The 20,354-nt window shown below is 45.9% G+C and overlaps 2 protein-coding genes across 4 annotated transcripts in view; one reads left to right on the top strand and one right to left on the bottom strand.

The window, feature by feature from the left end:
* Adam19 (ADAM metallopeptidase domain 19) overlaps nt 1-20,354 on the top strand; it is a 1,172,352-nt gene that overhangs the window by 954,444 nt on the left and 197,554 nt on the right. The window lies entirely within an intron of this gene.
* On the bottom strand, nt 4,107-18,710 carry Lsm11 (LSM11, U7 small nuclear RNA associated). Its single transcript, XM_051180889.1, has 4 exons — nt 18,211-18,710; nt 12,497-12,636; nt 4,978-5,061; nt 4,107-4,580 (listed from the first exon to the last, which is right to left on the bottom strand). Exons 1-4 carry the CDS (start codon nt 18,659-18,661, stop codon nt 4,170-4,172), a joined length of 1,086 nt encoding a protein of 361 aa, XP_051036846.1. The 5' UTR covers nt 18,662-18,710; the 3' UTR covers nt 4,107-4,169.

The following is a 20,354-nucleotide window of genomic DNA, read 5'->3' as shown; positions in this document are numbered from 1 at the left end:
TACTACCAGACTCTTTTCTCCATTAACCTGACTTACACACATCCACCATTTCATTCATAAGAGTGCAGAAGGGAATGAAACACTCTGGGGGAGCACCACTGACAGCTAGCTGTCTTTGAATAATTTTAACTTTTTCCTACAGGAGAAATCTACAGGACATTTAAAGAAGCAATTTATAGAACCAACGGTATTTCATGATTTTGCCTGGGTGGCTATCATGGAGAGAGTGCAAATAGAAACACAAACACTTGGCATCATGCTGGACCTATTTCTTTTTTTCTTAGAGAGCAGAAGTGTCAGCACAGATCTCTGGGAGGCCAATGAGTATTAAGGGCAGCTCAGAGCTCGTGACCTGACAACCTCTAAAGGGACATTCTTTCCCTGTCAAGGCAGACGGGGCTGCTCCTGATCTGATCACAGCTCACCACAAGGGTTCATGGGCATCCACACTGGAATGTTCCCTGCCTTGATGAACACCAGGCAAAGAGCAAGGTACAGACTGCTCCAAATCCCCTGCCTCAGAAGCTAACTGCCTAAGCATGTCAAAAGCCGCCTGCTGGTCCTAAGGAAGAAAACCTCCAGTTTCCCAGACACTAAAGCAAACAACAACCCTGGGTGAAAGCTGTACGGCTGTGGAGCACAAGAATGGCTCTATGGACACAGACTGACATGCAGCAGGGATCTGGCTGCCACTTCGTAGTCACGAGACACGGCAGAGGCCCCTGGTTCCACATTAACATTGCCCATTTAATGCAGGCTACTTTCACAACAGTATTTCCACACAGCCACGTTCAGAAGCTGCTGGCTCCCCCACCAGCCTTCATGTAGCCTATACGCACGTCTGAACTTGACCAACCTGTGGTCATCCCAGGTGGTGGTGTGAGCACTACCGGCAGCTTCGGCAAACTGAGCACAAAGCCAAAAGACATGAGCAGACCACTCTGTCAAACCAGTTGCTGCGACATGGGCAGAAATCCTGGCATCTGTACATGGCTGACTATGGCTGGAGGAGCCTGGCCTCCTCTGTTTTGTAAGCTTAGACCTTAGTCCTAGGACATTGCCCAAGACCCCTGTCCTGTATGCTGTCTCCTGTACATTTGAACAGGAACCTTGTTCAGGTGCTGATTCTTGCCTACTTGTAATTTCTATTTTAATTCAACAACTGTGGCTAAGCTGGTAACACTAATAGCTGAGCCAGAGGTAGTGGTCAACCCATTTAGTTGAAGCACCAGGCAGGCAGATCTGTGAGTTTGAAGCCAATCTGGTATACAAAGCGAGTTTCAGACCAGCCAGAGAGACACAGTCTCAAAAAACAAAGCAAAGCAAAAACAAACAAATGAAAACCAAAATAAAAAGGCCAATCACTGGCCATACTAATTGCTGGCAACATTACCACCCAATAAAGCCAAACACTTCTGAAAAGACCTCAACAAGAATACAGAACTATTCTGTAGAATATTTGGGTGTCTAGAGATTAGTTTCAACAATCAAAGCTGTTTATTGAAAAGAAAACTCTAATCCCCACACAACATCCTACTCCATTCTTGATTCGTGGGCTCCTCAGAAGGAAGGGTCTTCTAGTACTCAATATCACCAACCCCTTTCCCCCAGGGTCTGTCTTTCTCTGAAGGAAAACTTCAGCTATTTCCATAGCAACTTTTATTGACTGACTCATTCACTCATTCATTCATGCCAGGGACTGAACTCAGGGTCTCATGAACACTAAGCACAGGGCCCACCACTAAGTGACCAGCCCTGGTCAGCCACTCCAGTGACCCATTATGACCCATGTGATATCATTATTGAAACCTATTTTTCCTTATTTTTGAAATTTTTCCAATAATAAGGAAAAGGCAATAATTTATTAAATTGACTTATCTAAAATAATTACCACACATTGCATAAAATTGCACATTTCCTACAGAGTATTCATTTTGGAATCACTGTCCAGGTTAAACAAATAAATGGAGGGGATCCAAAGAGAGAGCACAATTTTCGCAGCTAGAGTTGTCATGTTGAGTGGAAAATTATAAATCAATCCTTATAGAAATATGGGAGAGTTATGTAGCAACACAAAATTGGCATGTGTATAAAATAAATCAGGAGGGTCACTAATATGAAAAGAAATTCTTTCTATTCCCTTTGATTGCACATTTCTACATAGTTAGGAAAAAGAATATCCATTACAGCTGCTACTAAGGGACAAAATGGTAGACAGGCAAGGACAGCCACACGGGGAACACTGGTGGAGACGGAGGTGACACAGCCTGATGAGGAGTTTGAGAACAGAGACCCAACACAGGGGCAGAAGGGAATTTATACTAGAAGACAAGAGACTGTATTCAGAGCCTCCACCGACCTCAGTGTACCCATCCTAACTTCACACTTAGATATAATTAGAAATAAAAACAGGTAAACAGAAAACAGACAGAAAGCCCTCAGATCCTCCTTTGGGAACAATGCTGTTTTTAGCTGCACAGTCTCCCTTCAGTATCACAACAGATACCCTTGAAAAGCAGGGGCCAGGATGTGGGGGGAGCAGCAAAAAGAAAGTCTCTCTCTCCTAATTGAAGGTGCTCCTCTGAGAAGTCCAGTTTTCTTCCATGAAACCCAGCCTCCTGATGATGGCTACAAGACCACAAATGATGGCTGGGAAGATGCCTCTCTTATATAGCACCTGCCTTGCTCATAGGACAAGAGAATTTTTATTGAGCTATGCAATAGAGTAAGGAAAAATGGCACTTAAGTATGCTTAGAGGCTGTAAAACACCTTCCTAAAATCCTGCCACAGTGCCCTGGTGAGGTAGGTGTCTGATGGGGAAACTGAGGCACATCTGCTCACTTTTCATTGTCTGATGGGGCAGTGGTCCAGCTAATAGAACTTTATTTACTCTGCTTCTCAGAAGGCTTACCCATGCTATCCACATTACCCAGCAGGAGAAATGTTCTATTCATATATACATTTAGACCAATTATCTATTTCTTGTTCTTACTTTGAACATTAAGTTATCTAACATAAAGGAAGTATAAACAAAATTTTGAAAATCAATATTGCCTAACAGTCTATGTCAAGATGTAGCCCATTCTGTATTGTGATTGAAAAGCATACGGTGATAATATAATTCAAGTAGGCGCATCCCTGGGTCCTTTGGTATTCCTGTCACTCAAGCTTAAATGGGAGTCAAGTGCCTTTAGGACATACCCACTCACTTCTAAGAACCTCACCAGCGTGACACAGGGAATAAAAGTGTATGACCCCTCTTTCACAGTAACACCATTCTGAGAGACTTTCTACACAAGGCCAGCCCCACCTAGAAAGGGGACTCTTAGCCATGTGATAGATGTGTATTACTGAGTTCATGCAGAACTCTCTCAAGTCAGACACGAAGGTCACATCAGGACAGTTCACACACAACACATGGGTGATACCACAGAGCACATGCATCTAGCACCATGCCACAGGAGTCTGAGAGGACAACGAGCCACGAGCATGGCACAGTTCCATCTGGTATGCCGTGTGCAGAGGCCACCTCTGGTGAGGGGAAGACTGATGAGCTTCTGTGTCTCTTCCCACGAGAAGAGGGGGTCAAAGCAGAGCTGTCACCATGGGCTGCTTAGAGCAGCCACCTAGCTGAGCTCTACTCCTGCATAAGCTGGTAACTTTCCTAGACCTTATTAATATTCAAGGATGAGAAATTTCACTTCTTGGTCAAGAGAGAATGATGTAGAGCATAGGTCAGTTCCAAGATATGGGTGCAGGGCTCTTGGGAAATTTATACTGCTGCTCTTAGATCAAACCCATGGTGCTCAGAGCACTAGCTTTTAGAAATGAAATCATTCCTTCTCAGATGTTTCTTAGTTTCCACAGAGTGGATTCCACTCATACTATGACCCTAAGCCAAAGGGGACAGCTTACGCTTGAGACTCTGGAGCAGATAATGACAGTCTGTCAGGAGCATGTACTATGAATGGCTTTTGCCTGGTTAGTATTGCTGACCTGTCCTCCCCTCAACTCGGCTTCCAGAGGGAGAGCCAGCTCTGTCCTCTGTACTGGCGGGACCAGTGGGAATCACTGTGACTCACACTTTGATTGGGATACTAGGATATAGCATAGGAACAGTTCATGCACTTTATTTCTAAAACCCAAAGGTCAAGCAGGGCTGAGCTGGTCACTGTGCAAGATGAACCAGCAGGACATTCTCACCACGAATGAAAATCTGATTTATGTGTCTTGTGAATACCTGCTGGTAATCCACCTTGGGCTTTCTCTTTTTCTTTCTGGACTGGCCCCGTGAAAGGGTGGTGGCCCGGGAGAAGGTGCCTCCCGCACTGGACCCCTCTGTCCGTGTAGTTCTCCCTGACAGCTCGGACCTGGACTCCTCCCTTGCAGATGCCTGCAAGGAAGAAGGGACAGAGCGAGAGCGCCTGTGGGAGCCCCGGTCAGTGTCCCCTCGTCCCCACACTGAAGCCACCTTCCAAGTGGACGTCTGAGAATATCTAGACAGGGTGGAGTCTTCAACTGCAGACTTGGAATCTGCTTCCTTTTTGGAGGAATCTTGAAGTTTCAGTCGATCCAACAGCTGTAAGGAAAGCAGTGACAACTATTAGCCATGGCAACGCCTACAATTTAATTCTATCAATACACACAAGGTAAGAGTCCTTGGCTATAGCTTGTGAACTCCTTGCACTGACATTTTTTTTAAAAGGTAATGGTCACTTTTCCATTTCCAGACATAACTCGGGTAACCAGGACAAGAGAAAAGGTACCCTTATCTCTGTGGTAGAAAGCTGAAAGGCAACTACTTGTGGCTCACATATGCAGGTAAGGAGTGGGTGCTGTTGGGATCTACTGGAAGCACGCAGTGACAGAATGAGACTCTGATGCAGGCACTTGGTTCCTGGGCAGAGGGCTTGCGATCATGGTGTCTAAGCTAGAAGGCAGGGTGGGTACCCAGGAGGTCACAGGGAGCTGCCTACCCTTGTGAGAGTCAGCGAAGAATCCCGTTCGTAGGCCTTGCCTAAGACAGGCTTACGGTAGGTCTCATCCACATCGGTGAGGGCCTGGAGGAGCCCAAAGGGAAGAAAGGGGAAAAGGGTGTTATTTATAGTGGCTTTGGGAGAAGGCATTGGAGCACCTAATTAGAGCACAACTGAACAGGTGTCTCAGCTTGGTCACAAGACTATAAACCCGATGCGGCTGCCTAAGATTTACAAGCTTCTTCCAGGAAATTAGATGGACCTCTTTGCCAATGAACGGCAAGGTCTTTACAACCCCATGGTGGATGTTCAGAGATTTCAGTGTGTGTAAATATACAGCAACCTTAATAAAATACAAACACAAGGATGCTTAAAAAAAAAAGTGAGTTTTTTTTTTTCATTTGGTTGGTTTGGTTCCCCTCCCCCCTTGATACAGGATCTCATTATATGGACCTGATTGTCCTGGAACTCTCCATGTAAACAAAACTGGCCTCAGAATCACAGAGATCTGCCTGCCTCTGCCTCTGATACGCTGGGATTAAAAGTAGACACTAACACACGCCTAAAAAAGTGTTTTATCATTTGTGTGTATGTGGAGAGAAGGTGCACATTGTAAGTGTGGCAGCTCTGAGGGGAAAGCTAGGAGCCAAGGAACACTACAAAGTCACAGTGCACTACAAACCTCACCCGAGAGGAGGGTGGCTGCCTCCACTCAGGAGAAACACCACAGAACTGAGTGGGAGGCAGGTTTATATAAGGTGTCTTAGGGGCAGTGTTTTCCAGGGTAGGGACTGGTGGGATTTCAAGCTCAGCAATTGGTAAGTTTTTTGAGCTCAGGGATTGGTGCAATTTAGGGCCCAGGGATTGGTGGGTTTTTAAGCCCTGGAATTCTGAACTCAGACTTTTACATATCCCCTCTTTTTTGTTTATTATTAATAAACAATCAGGCAGGCATTGCTAAGGGGAGCAACATTATTATTAAACTACTTCCTGCTGATTGGGAATCTTGGGGGTGAACTTGACCTTCACCATCAGGGTACAGCTGGAGGTCACAGGCCTCTGGTTCCATAGCCAGGGGCTGATAATCCTGTAATAACAGCTGATTTAAACGTACAGTTAGAAATCTTTCAGATCTGAAGGAGGAAGTGAAGGAGTTAAGAAAGGCAATATCCGATTCTCTGTTGGACCGGGATCTCTTTGTGGCAACCTGCTGGTCAGCAATCTTCAGACTTTATGTGAGTGGTCTGGCTGAACCATTGTAAATAGGTTTCCTGAACCTTTGAAATCTTAATATAACAATAGCATAGGGGGGAAAAGATATTTTTACACTACCTTTTAAGTTTTTGAATCCTCGGCCCTTTTACACTGTTTCAGAACTTACTAAAGCTTTCACACCCTCAGACTTTCTACATTTTCTGAGACTCTCATTGCAACTGGGCTGCATTTTCACAACAGCCTCTCCTGGTCTCTCTTTAGGATCCTCCATTCTGCCACACAGTGCCAAGTGTCAGTTGCTCTCCATGACCCATTCATATCCCTTTTTAACACTAATGCACCTAGGTGACTGTATTACAAATTTTGGCTACCAGTCAAGGTACATTCTTGCACATGAGTACACAAAGGTACAGGTACAGCTTTAATACCTTATTAAACAAGCACTCTTTTTAAATCTTCTTTTCTTTTTCTTTTTTCTTTTCGAGACAGGGGTTCTCTGTATTGTTTTGGAGTCTGTACTGGAACTAGCTCTGTAGACCAGGCTGGCCTCGAACTCACAGAGATCCAATTGCCTCTGCCTTCCGAGTGCTAGGATTAAAGGCATGTGCCATAAACGCTTGGCTACAAATTTTATTTCATAAACCCTATTTTTATGACTTTTGTTTTCAGGGCAGGAATTTTCATACAATAATAGAGAAAACAGGAATGAGAGTAAGCCCCGGAGAAGGAGAGATGGATAAGGCAGTCATAGGGAACTAAGTTAGCCTCTGACAGTCTAATATACAGCAATTTCCCAACCCTATTAATACAGGCTGTGTGTGTGTGTGTGTGTGTGTGTGTGTGTGTGGTCTCTTGGATAATAAATAAATATTCATACATAAGAGCTTCCATGTACACATGCAGAAGACAGGAACAAATGGAGGAGGAGAGAGCAAGTTTAGATATAAAAGGTTTTCAGATCACTTGGTTATGCAGTGGCAGAAGTTGCCCCCACTGAAATTTGAGCATGCCAATTTTATTCACTGAATTATGCTGAACCCAAGCTGCTTATTGTAGCAGAGTAAGACTTTAATAAAATCCAAGACCATGGAGAAAGAGACAAAGGGTCACAAAACTAGAGGGAGTTTCTATAAGCTCCAAGTAGGAGCTGAGAGGGCATAGAGAAGCTGTAAGACTTCTAGAACAGAGCTGAGAGACAGGAGGGATGTGGTCACAGAGGCCCAAAAGGGCTTAGGGAAGCTGCAGGAATTAGCAGGCAGCTCCCAGGAGGAGGTGGAAACGAAACAGGGTGGGTTCCAAGAGAGAGAGAGAGAGAAGCAAGTGTCTTAGTAACTAGTGCTGCCCACATGGTGAAGTCCTGGAGGGAGAGCTGGTTCCAGGAGCCAGAAAGAGGACACTTACCACACAGGTGAGGAGAGATGGATGGTTAGAGCACATGGAGGAAGAGGCAGACTCTAGAATCTGGAACCAAATATAGCGGGTAGCAGATGCCAGCGGAAACAAATGACCATGCACACCTTAAGAGAGTCAGCAACTTGAGTCAGTCTGAAATGTTGAGATGTGAGCATGGCTGACAGGTAAGTGTGGCATCCTTTACCACTGCTACCTGAAGAGAAAGAACTCGGGAAGGGGGTAATGCCTGGAGACCCTCGTATGGTAAAGGTGGGACATGTGGTGAAAAGAGAAGACAGTAATAGGTACTCGAAGGTTAACTTCTTGGAACTGAATATAAGAAGCTCTGCTGCAGTCAGAATGCAGACAAAGAGCTCATCCTTGGATAGTATGATCTAATTCTTTCAATAGTATACAAAGGAAGAACCATGGGAAGGGAGAGGCAAAGGCGGTCCTATGTTGGAGTGGAAATGAGCACGGGAGGACTGATGACTGCCAGTGGTCTGAAAGTGGGCACCCTGAGAGGGCTGATTAGCGTGGGCAGCCTATTATCGGGGAGGGAGAAAGGCAGACCCAAGAGGCTGGGTTGGGGAGAAGGAGCTGTGGCTTTCAGCTCACAAGGCAGAGGCCCATTAGCATGATCAAAAATAGTGAAGAATCATCTGGTTTGGGTTCATAACTAGGAGGAGTGGTTTTTCCTTGGTTGGCTTAAGTTATGTGGTCATGTTTAATTAAGATGGGACTGAAGTCACATGGCAAATTCCATCCTTTCTAACCCTAGCAAAGATGGCTGTCAGCCATGTGGCTGCATCCCAGTGGAGGGAAAATTGCTAAGATTACCTATGTGTAGATTTTTTTTTAACTGTCAGTCCCATTGTTAAGAGTTTTACATTAACCCTTTCACTACAGAGTTTACAGATTTTTAATCATACCCAATATGCTTAACAAATCTTGAGGAACGGAAAGTTTACACAGCTGGGGCTTGGTAGCACATGCCTTTAATCCCAGCACTTGGGAGGCAGAGGCAGGCAGATCTCTTAGTTCAAGGCCAGTCTAGTATACAAAGTGAGTTCCAGGATAGCCAAGGCTACAAAGAGAAACAAACAACAACAGAGGGAGCAAGAGGGGCTCTGGCTCAGGGCTTCCTTCACACAGCTTGGCAAACCATTTTACCACTGACCAACATCTCCAGCCTCTGAACTCCAGAAGGGTGTGTAACAGTCTTACAAATCTTGAGGTAAGGTTTATACCTTAGCAAAAGTTTTAAAGAGTTAAACCAAAGGGTATGAGATAAGTAGCAATAGCCCCCATTGGGAATAGGCTGCCTTTTTGTTTTGTTTTGTCCTCCTTGCTGTGCCACATGGTCAGGTGACTCACCTAATATGGGACAGAGATTTTGGAGGAAACCTTTAAACAAGCATGACTGGGTCTAGAGGGGAGGGGGTATACCCGAACTCCAGAGCCAGCATTTAATAGAGGTGGGACAGCATAAAACAACAGTCTAATGCTACTCATACCTAAAAGACACCTGAATGCTGTAAACTTGAATCCAGTAATCTGAGAACAAAGAAGACCTGGAGATAGGAAAATTTTGAGCCCTGGCTATAGACAGAGGATAATGCAGTGTCTGCATGGGTGCATGCTCCAGCTGGCCTACTCCTTTGCTTTCTCCCCTCCTTGGTTCTGGCTTCCACTTTGCAACAAACTTACAGATCCATCAACCAGAACTTAAAAGACAGGACATTTACACAGTGTGGGAGGACACCAGACAAATACAAATAGAGCTTAGAGCTGAAAAAAAGAGAACATCTGAATATAGGGACTAGCGAATATGTTTCCATTTCCTGATCCTTCTCAGTATTTGTAAAGGTCCAGACTATATTGGGATCTGGGGTGCCATTAGGAGGCCATTAGGGTTAATCATCTAGGGGTATTAGGGCCAAATTTGATTGTAAAGGCAAAGTTTAGGGCCCTTCAGGTTAGGTGCCAGATGGAGAGGCTAAAGGTTTTCTAAAAGGCGTGGGGAGGGGGGATTAGAGAGCATGGAAGGCACTGTTCCCATGGATGGGGGTGGGAGGCTAGAGGAAAAAAATGTCACTGCAACCTGTATTCCAGGGAGGACCAAGCCATTCCATGCATTGTCACTGCACTTAACAGGGGTCATGACTAATAGGCCAATGAGGTACCTGGGCTTTCTTGGAGGCCTGAAGGCTTGCCTAGAAGCAATGAAAAACTGAGCTCAAGGATGAGGTCTCCATCAACAGGAAGCTACCAGACACCAAGTCAAAAAAGCCATGAGGGCCTAGCGAAGGTATGAGATTATAGGCAGCTTCCAGAGGAGTGCAAGACGCTCAATAGTCACTTCCTTGAACTGAGGGAAGCAGTTACACCAACCTAAGGGAGAACCTATCTATAGTGCATGGGGTGTTAAGTGATCAGTGAGCTAGAGGGTGAGTATGCTGTGGGTGGACTGGAGAGGAGGGGTAGGGTCCCAATGTAGCAGACCTTGAGAGCAGCTCAAGCACCAGAAGAGCTTATCTGAGTCACAAAACCAAAGTAAGTGTTCTGTAACTTACTCTCTGGGGGAGACTTTCCCAATGGAAGTTACAGCCCTGGGGCAGACTTTCCTAATGGAAGTTACAGCTCTGGGGCAGACTTTCCCAATGGAAGTTACAGCTCTGGGGGAGACTTTCCCAATGGAATTGTTACAGCTCTGGGGGAGACTTTCCTATGGGAGTTACAGCTCTGGGGGAGACTTCCCTATGGGAGTTACAGCTCTGGGGGAGACTTTCCCAATGGACATGTTACAGCTCTGGGGGAGACTTTCCCAATGGAATTGTTACAGCTCTGGGGGAGACTTTCCCAATGGACGTGTTACAGCTCTGGGGGAGACTTTCCCATGGGAGTTACAGCTCTGGCAGTAGGGAGTCAAGGATGACAACAAAGTCACACTTCACAGCACAACTCACACAAGAGATTATTGGGAGAGACAAGGTAGCCAGAAGCAGCAGGAAACTGAGCAGGAGGCAGGCTGTATACAGGGTTTCTTGGGGGTGGAGTTTTCCTGGGTAGAGATTTGCAGAGTGAGCATTGAGCCCAGGGACTGGTGGGTTTTCAAGCCCTGGAAGTGAGCTCAGACTTTTTACCTGACACACATGTGCTACCACGTGGGCATAGAAGTCAGATGACAATCAACAGGACTCAGTTCTCGCTCTCCACAAGTGGGACCTGGGGATCAATTCTCGTCTTCAGGCTTGTTGGCCAGCAACTTTACTTGCCTGAGCCATCTCATCAGCCCCAAGGCTATTATTAGAGAATCCCATGTGTACTTTTCAACAGAAACCCCAGGCGGTTCTACTGCAGGACAGCTGTAAACCACATGCTAAGAAGCTTGACTATTCCCTTACCCTCCTCAGGTACAGTGACATGAAGGATCACCAAGTAGTCCTCATTGGCAAGACCAGTGTCAGCCTCACACAACACTGTCAGGATCGGTGAGATTATGTAATGGAAGTTACTCTGGAGAATGCAAACTCACCCTATACATCTAAAGAAACAGTCATATGACCACTAATGTCAACAGACATATTCTCTTGAATTCTTCCCCCCAGGGCCAGGTATGGTGGCTCACCCCTGTAATCCCAGGCAGGAGACTGAGGCAGGATGACTGATGTAAATTTAAGGCCAGTCTAGGCAGCATAATGGGTTCCAGGTTACAGAGTGAGATCCTGTCTGGAAAGACAAACAGAGAAACTCGGCTCTTATCAACAATAAAATCATCACAGTATGTTAGCAAACGTTCAGAATGAGTACACTGAGGCTCAGTGGAGTTACCAAACGGTGAAGTCACTAGTATTCAAATTCCCTAACAATTAAAAGAAGGGTTTCAAGACAGACATAGTGATGATGCATGCCTTTAATCCCGGCACTCCAGAAGCAGAGGCAGGAGGATCTCTGTTAGTTTGAGGCCAGCCTGGTCGATAGCGCTAGTTCTAGGGTAGCTAAAGCTACAACAAACAAACAAATACATAATAAAAACAGGATTTTAGAAGCCATAAAAACTCAGGCTAAAGCCTCGTACTTTCTTAACAGTCTTTATCTATAAAAGGCACAGTAGAATCAGCAGCTCATCCATGAGACAGGGGTTAGAAAGGCTGGAAGTTTGAGGCTAAGCTTCACTACAAGGTAGGTGTGTATATGTGTGTGTGTGTGTGTGTGTGTGTGTGTGTTCAAAGGGGCCAGCAGTCAGACCCCAGGTGCTACAATCCTCAGAAGCTGTTAATTTTTGAGACAGAAACAAAAGAATGGCTATCAGGCATGCATGGTGATGCATGCCTTTAATGGCAGCACTAAGAAGGCAGAGGCAGGGGGAATGCTGTGAGTTCTGGGCCAGCCTGGTCTATATAGTGAGTTCCACCAGGAATACATAGTGAGACTTTGTCTACAGCCTGGTCTACAGAGTGAGCTCCAGGATAGCCAGCGCTACAGAGAAACCCTGTCCCCCCAAATCAAAAAACAAACAAAAAGAGAAATTGCTATTCAATATTGCTAAATGATGACATAATTGTTCCTAAAGGTTAGGTGTCTCAACCTTAGCACTAAGGGCACAGAGGACAAGACAGTTCCTTTTTTGGTGCTGTCAATGTTATAAGGTCAGCAACTCCCACAGATGTGACTATTAAACAATAATCAAATCTCCATACACTGCCCCATGATCCTGGGAGGGAGGGAAGAGCAAAACTGCCCAGGCCGAACACCAGGCTTGAAGGGAAGGAGCAGAAAAGTTGTCTTCAGTGGTAACTGTCAAGGTATAGAAGATTTCAGATCTGAGAAGTTCTTCCTAGGGCTTTGCTTATTAACAAGCTTCCTCATGCCCTCTAGACAAGCAGCAGATTTAAGAAAGGCTTCTTACCATATTCCAGAACTTGTCAAATGCAACCAGGAAGCCTGTGCAGACACCCCGAAGTCCCTTGAAAGTGCGGATGTGAACATTCACCTTCACTCCCTCTCGGATACAGCGGTGGAGCTCACCCAGAGGGCTGCCTTCATGCACTGAAACAAGAAGGCCTTGGTCAGCAATGGATAACACCTGCCTTCACTGGCAGGCTAGCCAAGGCCACCCGGCATAACCGGCACATCCAGCACATCCGGCACACCCAGCACACCCAAGGCAACCTCACGCTGCTAGAAGCCTTGTGAGTGGCAGGACTAGGACAGCCAACACACTCCAAAAAGAGGCCAGATTCCAACAGGCTATGGAAAAGCCACATGCATGTGACTCAAATCTAAATCTTTAACTATCTATAAATGTCTCCTCTATTTGATGATGGCAGTGATTCTAAGATGTATGATCATTTAAAAAAGTGTCTGCAAGCAAAAAAGAAAGAAGGAAATGCTCACACCAGTAGCTGGGTTCTTCTCAGTCCTGTCTTCAGTGTAATTCTGGTGAACTGCATACCTAGGTCAATCATCTTGTGAAACAAAAGCCAATTCATATGTTTGGGGGAAATAAATTGGGCCTCATACTTCCTCTAAATCCATGCTATCCCCTCAAAGACAATGGCCTTTTGGAGAATTAAATATTATTCATTAAAATTAAAAACATATCTTAAGCCAGCCATGGTGGCACACACCTTTAATTCTAGCACTCAGAAGTCAGAGGCAGGACAATCTGGTCTACAGAGTGAGTTCTAGGACAGCCAGGGATACACAGAGAAACCCTGCCTTGAAAAATCAAAAATAAATAAACATAAAAAACATTTTAAAAGTATGACCATTAGAGTTATTTCTATGGATGCAGAGAGTTGTTCATTAGAGTTTAAAGCTGTAAACTGGGTGTTGTGGCATATGCTTTTAACCCCAGTACTTGGGAGGCAGGCAGATCTCTGCAAACTCAAGTCTAGCTGTTCAAAAATGTAAAGTTGTTTAAAATTTTAATCTATTTTAGTTTAATCAGTATGTTGTTATGGCTACCTTTAAGGTGAATTATAAATTTTTTATGTTTCAACTTGTCATATACAATATTAAGTTTCATGATGGCACTCTGGAACAATGTTTGTTTTTGTTGTAGCCTGTTGAAGTATAGCCTGCAGGAGCTCCTGAATTTACTGGGAGGAAATCTTCACACTGGGAGGAAATGGACCTGATGGTTTAAAAGATGCTCACTGAGCATCAGCTCCTGAGAGTCCTAATAAGCATCTTATGAACATAGCGATGTGACCATGCAGGGGAGGACCAATGGGCAGGAAAGATTCCATTTTTGAGAGCTTGGGGCAGTGACAGGCTTTTCTTACTTCATGTCAATTTACCTTTTGTGCTCTGCTGATTGAGTATTAAAAAACAAACAAAAACTACTCCCCAAAGAACCTCCATACATTTTTAAACAAAAACTTTATTATTGCTAGGGTGTAAGAGAGAACAGTTTTGTGCTTCAGTTCAGATAACTGATTTCCTCATTCATGAGTTGGCATAGAAATGAATACCATGACAAATGAAGGAAAATCCTCTTGGAAGGAAATGACTCAACATACAAAAGTGGGTGTTTATGTGCCAGATTGAAAATTAGGTAACCGGGTACAGTTGGAGGCAAAGTGAGAGAAACAGCGGTCTCAGAAAGAAGAAGAGAATGCTCCTCGTCATTGATGTGTCTCCTGGCAATGGCTTTGAACCCTTGATAAGTGTGTACATGTGTGTGCACACACCTATACATGCATCTGTGTGAGTCAAGGGCTTTCTAAAAATCAGGTATGTAAGCAGCATTCAGACCCTTACCCACGGTAACCTTAGCAAGTGTCTTTTTCCTTAAAAGTTCAAATTTCCTCATCTGTAGAACCAACTCCAACTAATGACCTTCTAAAATATTTGGGGAATAGGCTTCTATAATTCTCACAGTGTCTTTGCACTGCCCTGCCTCCCCTGCACATGCTTTCACAAAGTGGCGTTTTCTAAGTTGAACAAAACAAGGGGCCATAGATGTCAGCGACCTTCCCTGTACTCTCTTTCTCAAGCACAATTTGGCTCAGGATCTTATCAGATGATTGGCAGATTACAGGTCTTCTGGCTCTCTGCACCAACCACAACATCCTCATTACTGCCACTCCAGGCTCTTTAAGAGCCAGGCTCTTTGGTAAGCTTTGCATCTATTACTTCTTTTGGGTCTCATTACCTTAACACACAGGTTCTTTTGCTGTATTCAGATGGAAATCATCAACAACAGATTCTTAGTTCAGCAACTCCAAGCTTAAGGTGCCAGGACCTCTCTCTTAGTGGTACACTCCTCTATAGCAGGCACCAATAACTCTTGATTGTTGGCTACAACTCCTCCATCTTTGCAGCTCTCAGCTGCCCTTCTCTGTCCAGATTCCTTGTCCTAAGACTCCTCAGTTTTTCAGTCTCAGCCTGCACAATCTCTGTTCCTAGCCACCCTCTGGAATTCTCCAGCAACCCTCTAGCTGCTGCTGGGTGTGCCCAGGCCTTAGCAGCCTATTCTGCTCTTCATGCTACCAGATCTGCCCACTCTGTCCAAGTCAAAGACCACAAGGAGTCAATGAAACCATCAGATGAGGATTTACCTAGACCGAGTGTTCTAGCATAAGAGGATAACACAGAAGAGTGAAGGATAGCAAGGGCTGTGGCCATAGCATGTGCACAGCCCCCAGTCTGCTAACTGATAACTTTGTGCTCAGTCACATAGGACGTTCAGGTTTATTGGGCATGCTTCTGGATGTCTTAAGTAGAGGAGGTATTCTTCCTCCCGTCTGGGGACATCTGCAAGATAGGTGGGGACATCCAGAGAAGTTGTTGTTGAACTAAAGTAGTGTCTCCTGGAGCCATTATAGGATGACATTGTAGAGTTGAAGTACAGTCCCAAGGTGATAGTGGTCAATATGATGGCCCCCAGAACCGAAGTGAGAGCATATCAAACAGGCATGACAACTACAGAGATTTCTGTGACCAGACTGACAACCTGGGGTAACATGTCCCAGGTGACTGAAACAAAGTGTTCCTGGGCAGACATGAGGCATTAAAAGTAGTCACAGTTCCAGCCGGATGGTGGTGGTGGCTCACGCCTTTAATCTAGCACGATTCAGACACACAGGGAGGGTTTATCTCTCAGAGTTCCAGGCCAGCCTGGTTTATAAAGTGAGTTCTAGGACAGCCAGAGCTACATAGAGAAACCATTTCAAAGGGAGGAAAAAAAAAAAAAAAAAAAAAAAAATAGCCATAGTTCCAAAGAACTGCCCTCCAATGAGGAGGACGTGGCTGGCTGACTGATGATGGCTCCAGAGCTTCTGAGAAGGTGGTGCTGGAGAAAAAGGGTCCAGTCACCACCTTCCCTAGTGGAAACTTCAGGGGTGACAACAACGTCCTTCATAGCTCCACTGAGCTTAGGGACCACAGATAACAACAGAAGTTCCTATGTGACCTATTTCCCCGCCTGACAGGATGGGCTGCCTGGGCGCCTGGGGCTTCAGAAGGACTCTGAGGTTCTGACGGCTGCCAACTAAGAGATTGAAATGCTCACACCCTCAGTCATTTTAAAAGGTAAACAACTTGTTAACATACTCATAGCAAATATCCACCACAATGTTAACCTTCTTTTCTGGTGAGCTCTATCTAGCACTGCTTAACCCAAGTACCCCCAGGGAAGGCTAGGTTCTCCTGGTCTCATAATTACCTCACTCCAATTTACAGCTAAATGAGCTCCACAGCATCAAAGTAATTTGTTCAAGGTCAGTTACTTAGTCATCAGCAAAGCCAATACTCTATACAACCAGTTACAAGTATTCTGACCTTTAATTATGTCAACCTGAAAATAATAATGACCACCACTAGAACAACCTACAGATAGTGACAGTAGACATTGTTGAACTCTTCCTGTTAGAGAATGTCGATGTTGCAAATGTTTTCAAAGTGTTGATGAATTTAACCCTTACAGTGACCGACAGACAGTACTACTACTTTCATTACCGCTTGGGAAAGTCAGGCCCAACAGTGTAACTTGCCCAAAATACAACAACTGAAGGAGAAGGACCCAGTGTTCAAACCAAGATGAACCCTACACATTTGTGGAAAGGGCTGACCTCTACGACAGGTTAAGTATACTGAATAACTTGGTTTTTGAAGTGTGTGTTTTCACCCATGTCCTCTTTTAACTTCAAATCCTAAAGGTAACCCCTGGAAAAACTTAACAAATCTCATCCTTGTACTTGCTTTCTGAAGGCTATTATTTGTAGTATCCACCCATCTCTCACAGGACTCCCAACTGCTTCACGTTTTCAGTGATGGTCTCGACTCTGTAAGGTCTCGACTCCAGAAATGAACTTAACCAAGAGAACCAGATGAAGCTGGTCTTCACAGTCTTAACACAGAAAAACAAGAACCACTCTTAACCGTTTCCCTTGACAATCTTGGTAGCAAGGCAGTAAGGGGAATAAATGGGAATAAATGTTACACGCCAAGACTTGGGTGCAATTCAACAAGGGAACAGTGACAAAACACATAGGCAAAAGAAGGTACTGCCTGCAACTGCTTGTTCCAGAGCCATGCACGCTCTTTCTGCTACTGCTGTGCAAGCCAGCTCTGGAAAATCCTAGCTGGGCAGGAAGCCTCTGGTACAGTATGTCATCCAACAAAGGCACCACCAGCAGCACACAGCGTTTCAGGATGTTTCTCTCTTAATAAACACATTTCTAGGAACATAACAAAATCTCTTGCTGAGTTCACTCCTCTATTCCAAAAGAAGTCACTTTAACATTGTAACGATTTAATTAGTAGGCTACAGAAGCTCTGACTGGCTAAGTAGGTCATTGTGTTCACAGGGCAGATGTCAGAACTATTTGGTATAACCCTGGGCTGTTTTTATTCAATTTATACGAGACCTAACTAGCACATTAGAATCTTTGCTGTTTACAGCTTCACCCTGAGGATCTATTAGGAAGCTGCATTCCTTTGTGCCATATACACCTTCAGAATTTAAAACAACCTGCACAATGGGCAACTTGAGAGCTTGACAGATACTCCTGCCCCAGCTAGCTAGTGGCTGTAAAACCGCACCTGGGTTTTGGTGGCATTCTGTGCCTGCTGCATTCCAACACCAGTGATTTAGTTAATGTGAACATAGGTGGACCAAGTCCCCGGCAGCCAATTTTGCAAACCGGCACCTCAAGAGGAGCTGTCACTTCCCATACTGGGATATATCTTGTGCTATGTGAACAGATCTATCGCCTCACTCTCCACCTGATCCTCAATCCCACTCACCTTAAGACTGGCTGTGCTTCAACACAACTTCTGTAGGTCTCCGGCCCATCTCCCTGCAGCGGTCCCCAAGACCTCTCATCACTCCTGCACACCTCGGATGACCCAAACTCTTGTCGGCAAGCCCCACAATCGTTCCGCATGCCTCACGATTCCCGCAGCCCCTCTGCAGAGGAGAGCACACTCCTCTGCATCAATAGTATGTGCAGATCTTCCCGCGTGGGTCGTCACTCTCCCTCGCCCTCAACTCCTGCAGAGCCTCTGCGGCTCACAGGCGACCCTTTTCGTGCGCAGCTCCCCCCCACCCCAACGACCCTCGAGACAGACACCCGTAGACGACCTCCCGCCGCCCGGCCGGACAGCACTCACAGGGCATTCGCGTGAGCACGTTGCGTGGCGCCTTCTTGCTGCGCCCCGGGCCCTGGCGTCGAGCCCCGGCCGCGCCGTCCGCGTCCTCCTTGACCACCATGAGGCGGCGCAGACGCTGGATGCGCTCGGGATCTGGGGTGGGCGCGGCGCGGCGACGGGCCCTGCTCGAGGTGCCGGCTCCCGTGGAGGTTCCGGTGGAGGTTCCCGCCGAGGCCGGCTCCCCGGTGCCCCGCGCCCGGCCGCGCCCGGCCCGCCCGCCCTTCAGGAAGCTCTCGTACTCCGCCACGTTGTTAAAGCAGGGCGCGTTGGGGTAGGGGATGGGAGGCAGGCGCGGCGAGTACAGGGCCAGCAGCGGGTCGAAGCTGTAGGAGCTGACGTCCAGCCGCGGGCTGGGCGGGCTGGCTGGGCTGCCGGCGCGAGCCGACCTCGCCCCCCACTCGCGCTCCTCCATGTTTGAAAGGCCCGCAAGCCGAGGCCGATGGGAGGGAGGAAGGAGCCGGGCCGGCAGAGGGCGGCACTGCGCAGCCGCAGCCGCGGCTCCGGGGAACGCACTGTGCAGCCGCTGCCACCAGGGGGCAGCATCGACCAGCCCAGGAGAGCTGCGGGGGGGGTGGCGCGATGTGGGGGCGTGGCGAGAGGCGTGACCCGCTGCCTGGCCTCGCTCTGCCTCCGCAGACAGCTGATATGTAGGGGCTGTCCTCTGACCTTTTTCTTTTGTTCCTGAAGTAGATGCTATTTATTAGTTCCCATTTCCCCTCACCCATTGACATTTACTATCTTTTCTGAATTTGAGATCGAACGTCAACAAAATATACAGTTAGGGTCAGATTATTCGAAAATAAAGCCAACATTGTGAAAGCAGTACAAAAATTAACCATTTATTTAAAAAAGAAAAACCTTATTGATACTTAACTGACAGCTTAAGGTGTTTGATACTCCGGGATGGGCCCTGAGACCCACATTTTAAAATCCCAGGACATTCTCTCTTGTTCAGCTTGAGCTGGAGGTGAAAGACAGGACAACAAAACATATCCCATTTTGCACTCCTGACATGGGTTGAGTTAGCCTGTCTGGGCTCAAATTATTGAGCCTCTTTGGGCTTTTACTGTCATCTAAATATGACAAGAAGGGCACAGAGCACACAGTGGGTGCGTGCTAGCTGGTTAAGTACTCTGAAGGGTGGGTGGTTGCAATCCTCATTTCCTTTCCCTGCTCTCCAACACTGGAGACCTTTTCGTATCAAAGAAAGTTCACTCCATCACCGTTTTCCCGAGTACTGCATAAGTTTGATCATAAGATCAAACAACACCATTTTATAGCTCTAACACAGCAAAACTAAAATATATTTCACATGCATGTCTGTTGGCATGTATGCCTGTGCATCACATGTAGTCAATGCACCCAGAGGCCAGAGTATCATATCCTCTGGAACTAGAGTTACATACAATTGTGAACCACCATGTGGGTCCAGGGAACTAAACCCCAGTCCTCTGGAAGAGTAGTCAGTGCTCTTAACCCCTGAGCCATCTCTCCAGCTCCAAACTCATTTTTTAAAAAGTGAGTCTCCTGGAGACAGCACCTTCTCATCCAGCAGTGCTGACCTGTTTCCTGTCATCTCCAGCCACACAAGGCACTCCTAACTGCCACCACCTTCTCAAAGTATCAACCACTATGAAGTCTACACTAGCTGCTTTGGGGTCTTATTTACTTTCTGTGAGTTTGAAAATGTGACTGGAAGGGATGCTTGAATTATCTTCAAAACAAAGATGAAAATTAACATGAACTGTTGAGATACACGGTGGTATGAAAACACACAAAATGAAAATCAAGCAATGAGTAATGGTTTTTTTTAAAGGTATATTTATTTACTTTTATCATACTGGTGTTATGCCTGCATGTATGTCTGTGTGAGGGTATCTGTGACTGAAGTTACAGATAGTTGTGATTGCCATGTGGGTGCTGGGAATTGAACCCAGGTCCTCTGGAAGAACAGGCTGTGCTCTTAACTGCTGAGCCATCTCTCCAGCCAAGTAATGGTTTCTTGATGGCATTGATAATAAACCTGGTTTATTGCTTTAAAATCCCCTTCATGAGTGAAAACCTCAAACCACATAACTACCAGTAAATGACTATCTTAGGACAAG

This window comes from Phodopus roborovskii, unplaced genomic scaffold, assembly GCF_943737965.1.
Source record: "Phodopus roborovskii unplaced genomic scaffold, PHOROB, whole genome shotgun sequence".
Classification (NCBI taxonomy): domain Eukaryota; kingdom Metazoa; phylum Chordata; class Mammalia; order Rodentia; family Cricetidae; genus Phodopus; species Phodopus roborovskii.
Note: the sequence above shows the minus strand (reverse complement) of the source record. Positions and strands in the feature narration are given on the sequence as shown.

What these genes read in the sequence shown, in the direction of transcription:
- Lsm11 (XM_051180889.1), bottom strand. Translation starts at nt 18,661, where the DNA reads ATGGAGGAGCGCGAGTGGGGGGCGAGGTCGGCTCGCGCCGGCAGCCCA. An exon ending in CGTGCTCACGCGAATGCCCT is followed by an intron (nt 12,637 to 18,210) that starts GTGAGTGCTGTC and finishes TTCTTGTTTCAG; the next exon opens with TGCATGAAGGCAGCCCTCTG. An exon ending in TTGACAAGTTCTGGAATATG is followed by an intron (nt 5,062 to 12,496) that starts GTAAGAAGCCTT and finishes GGGCTCCTCCAG; the next exon opens with GCCCTCACCGATGTGGATGA.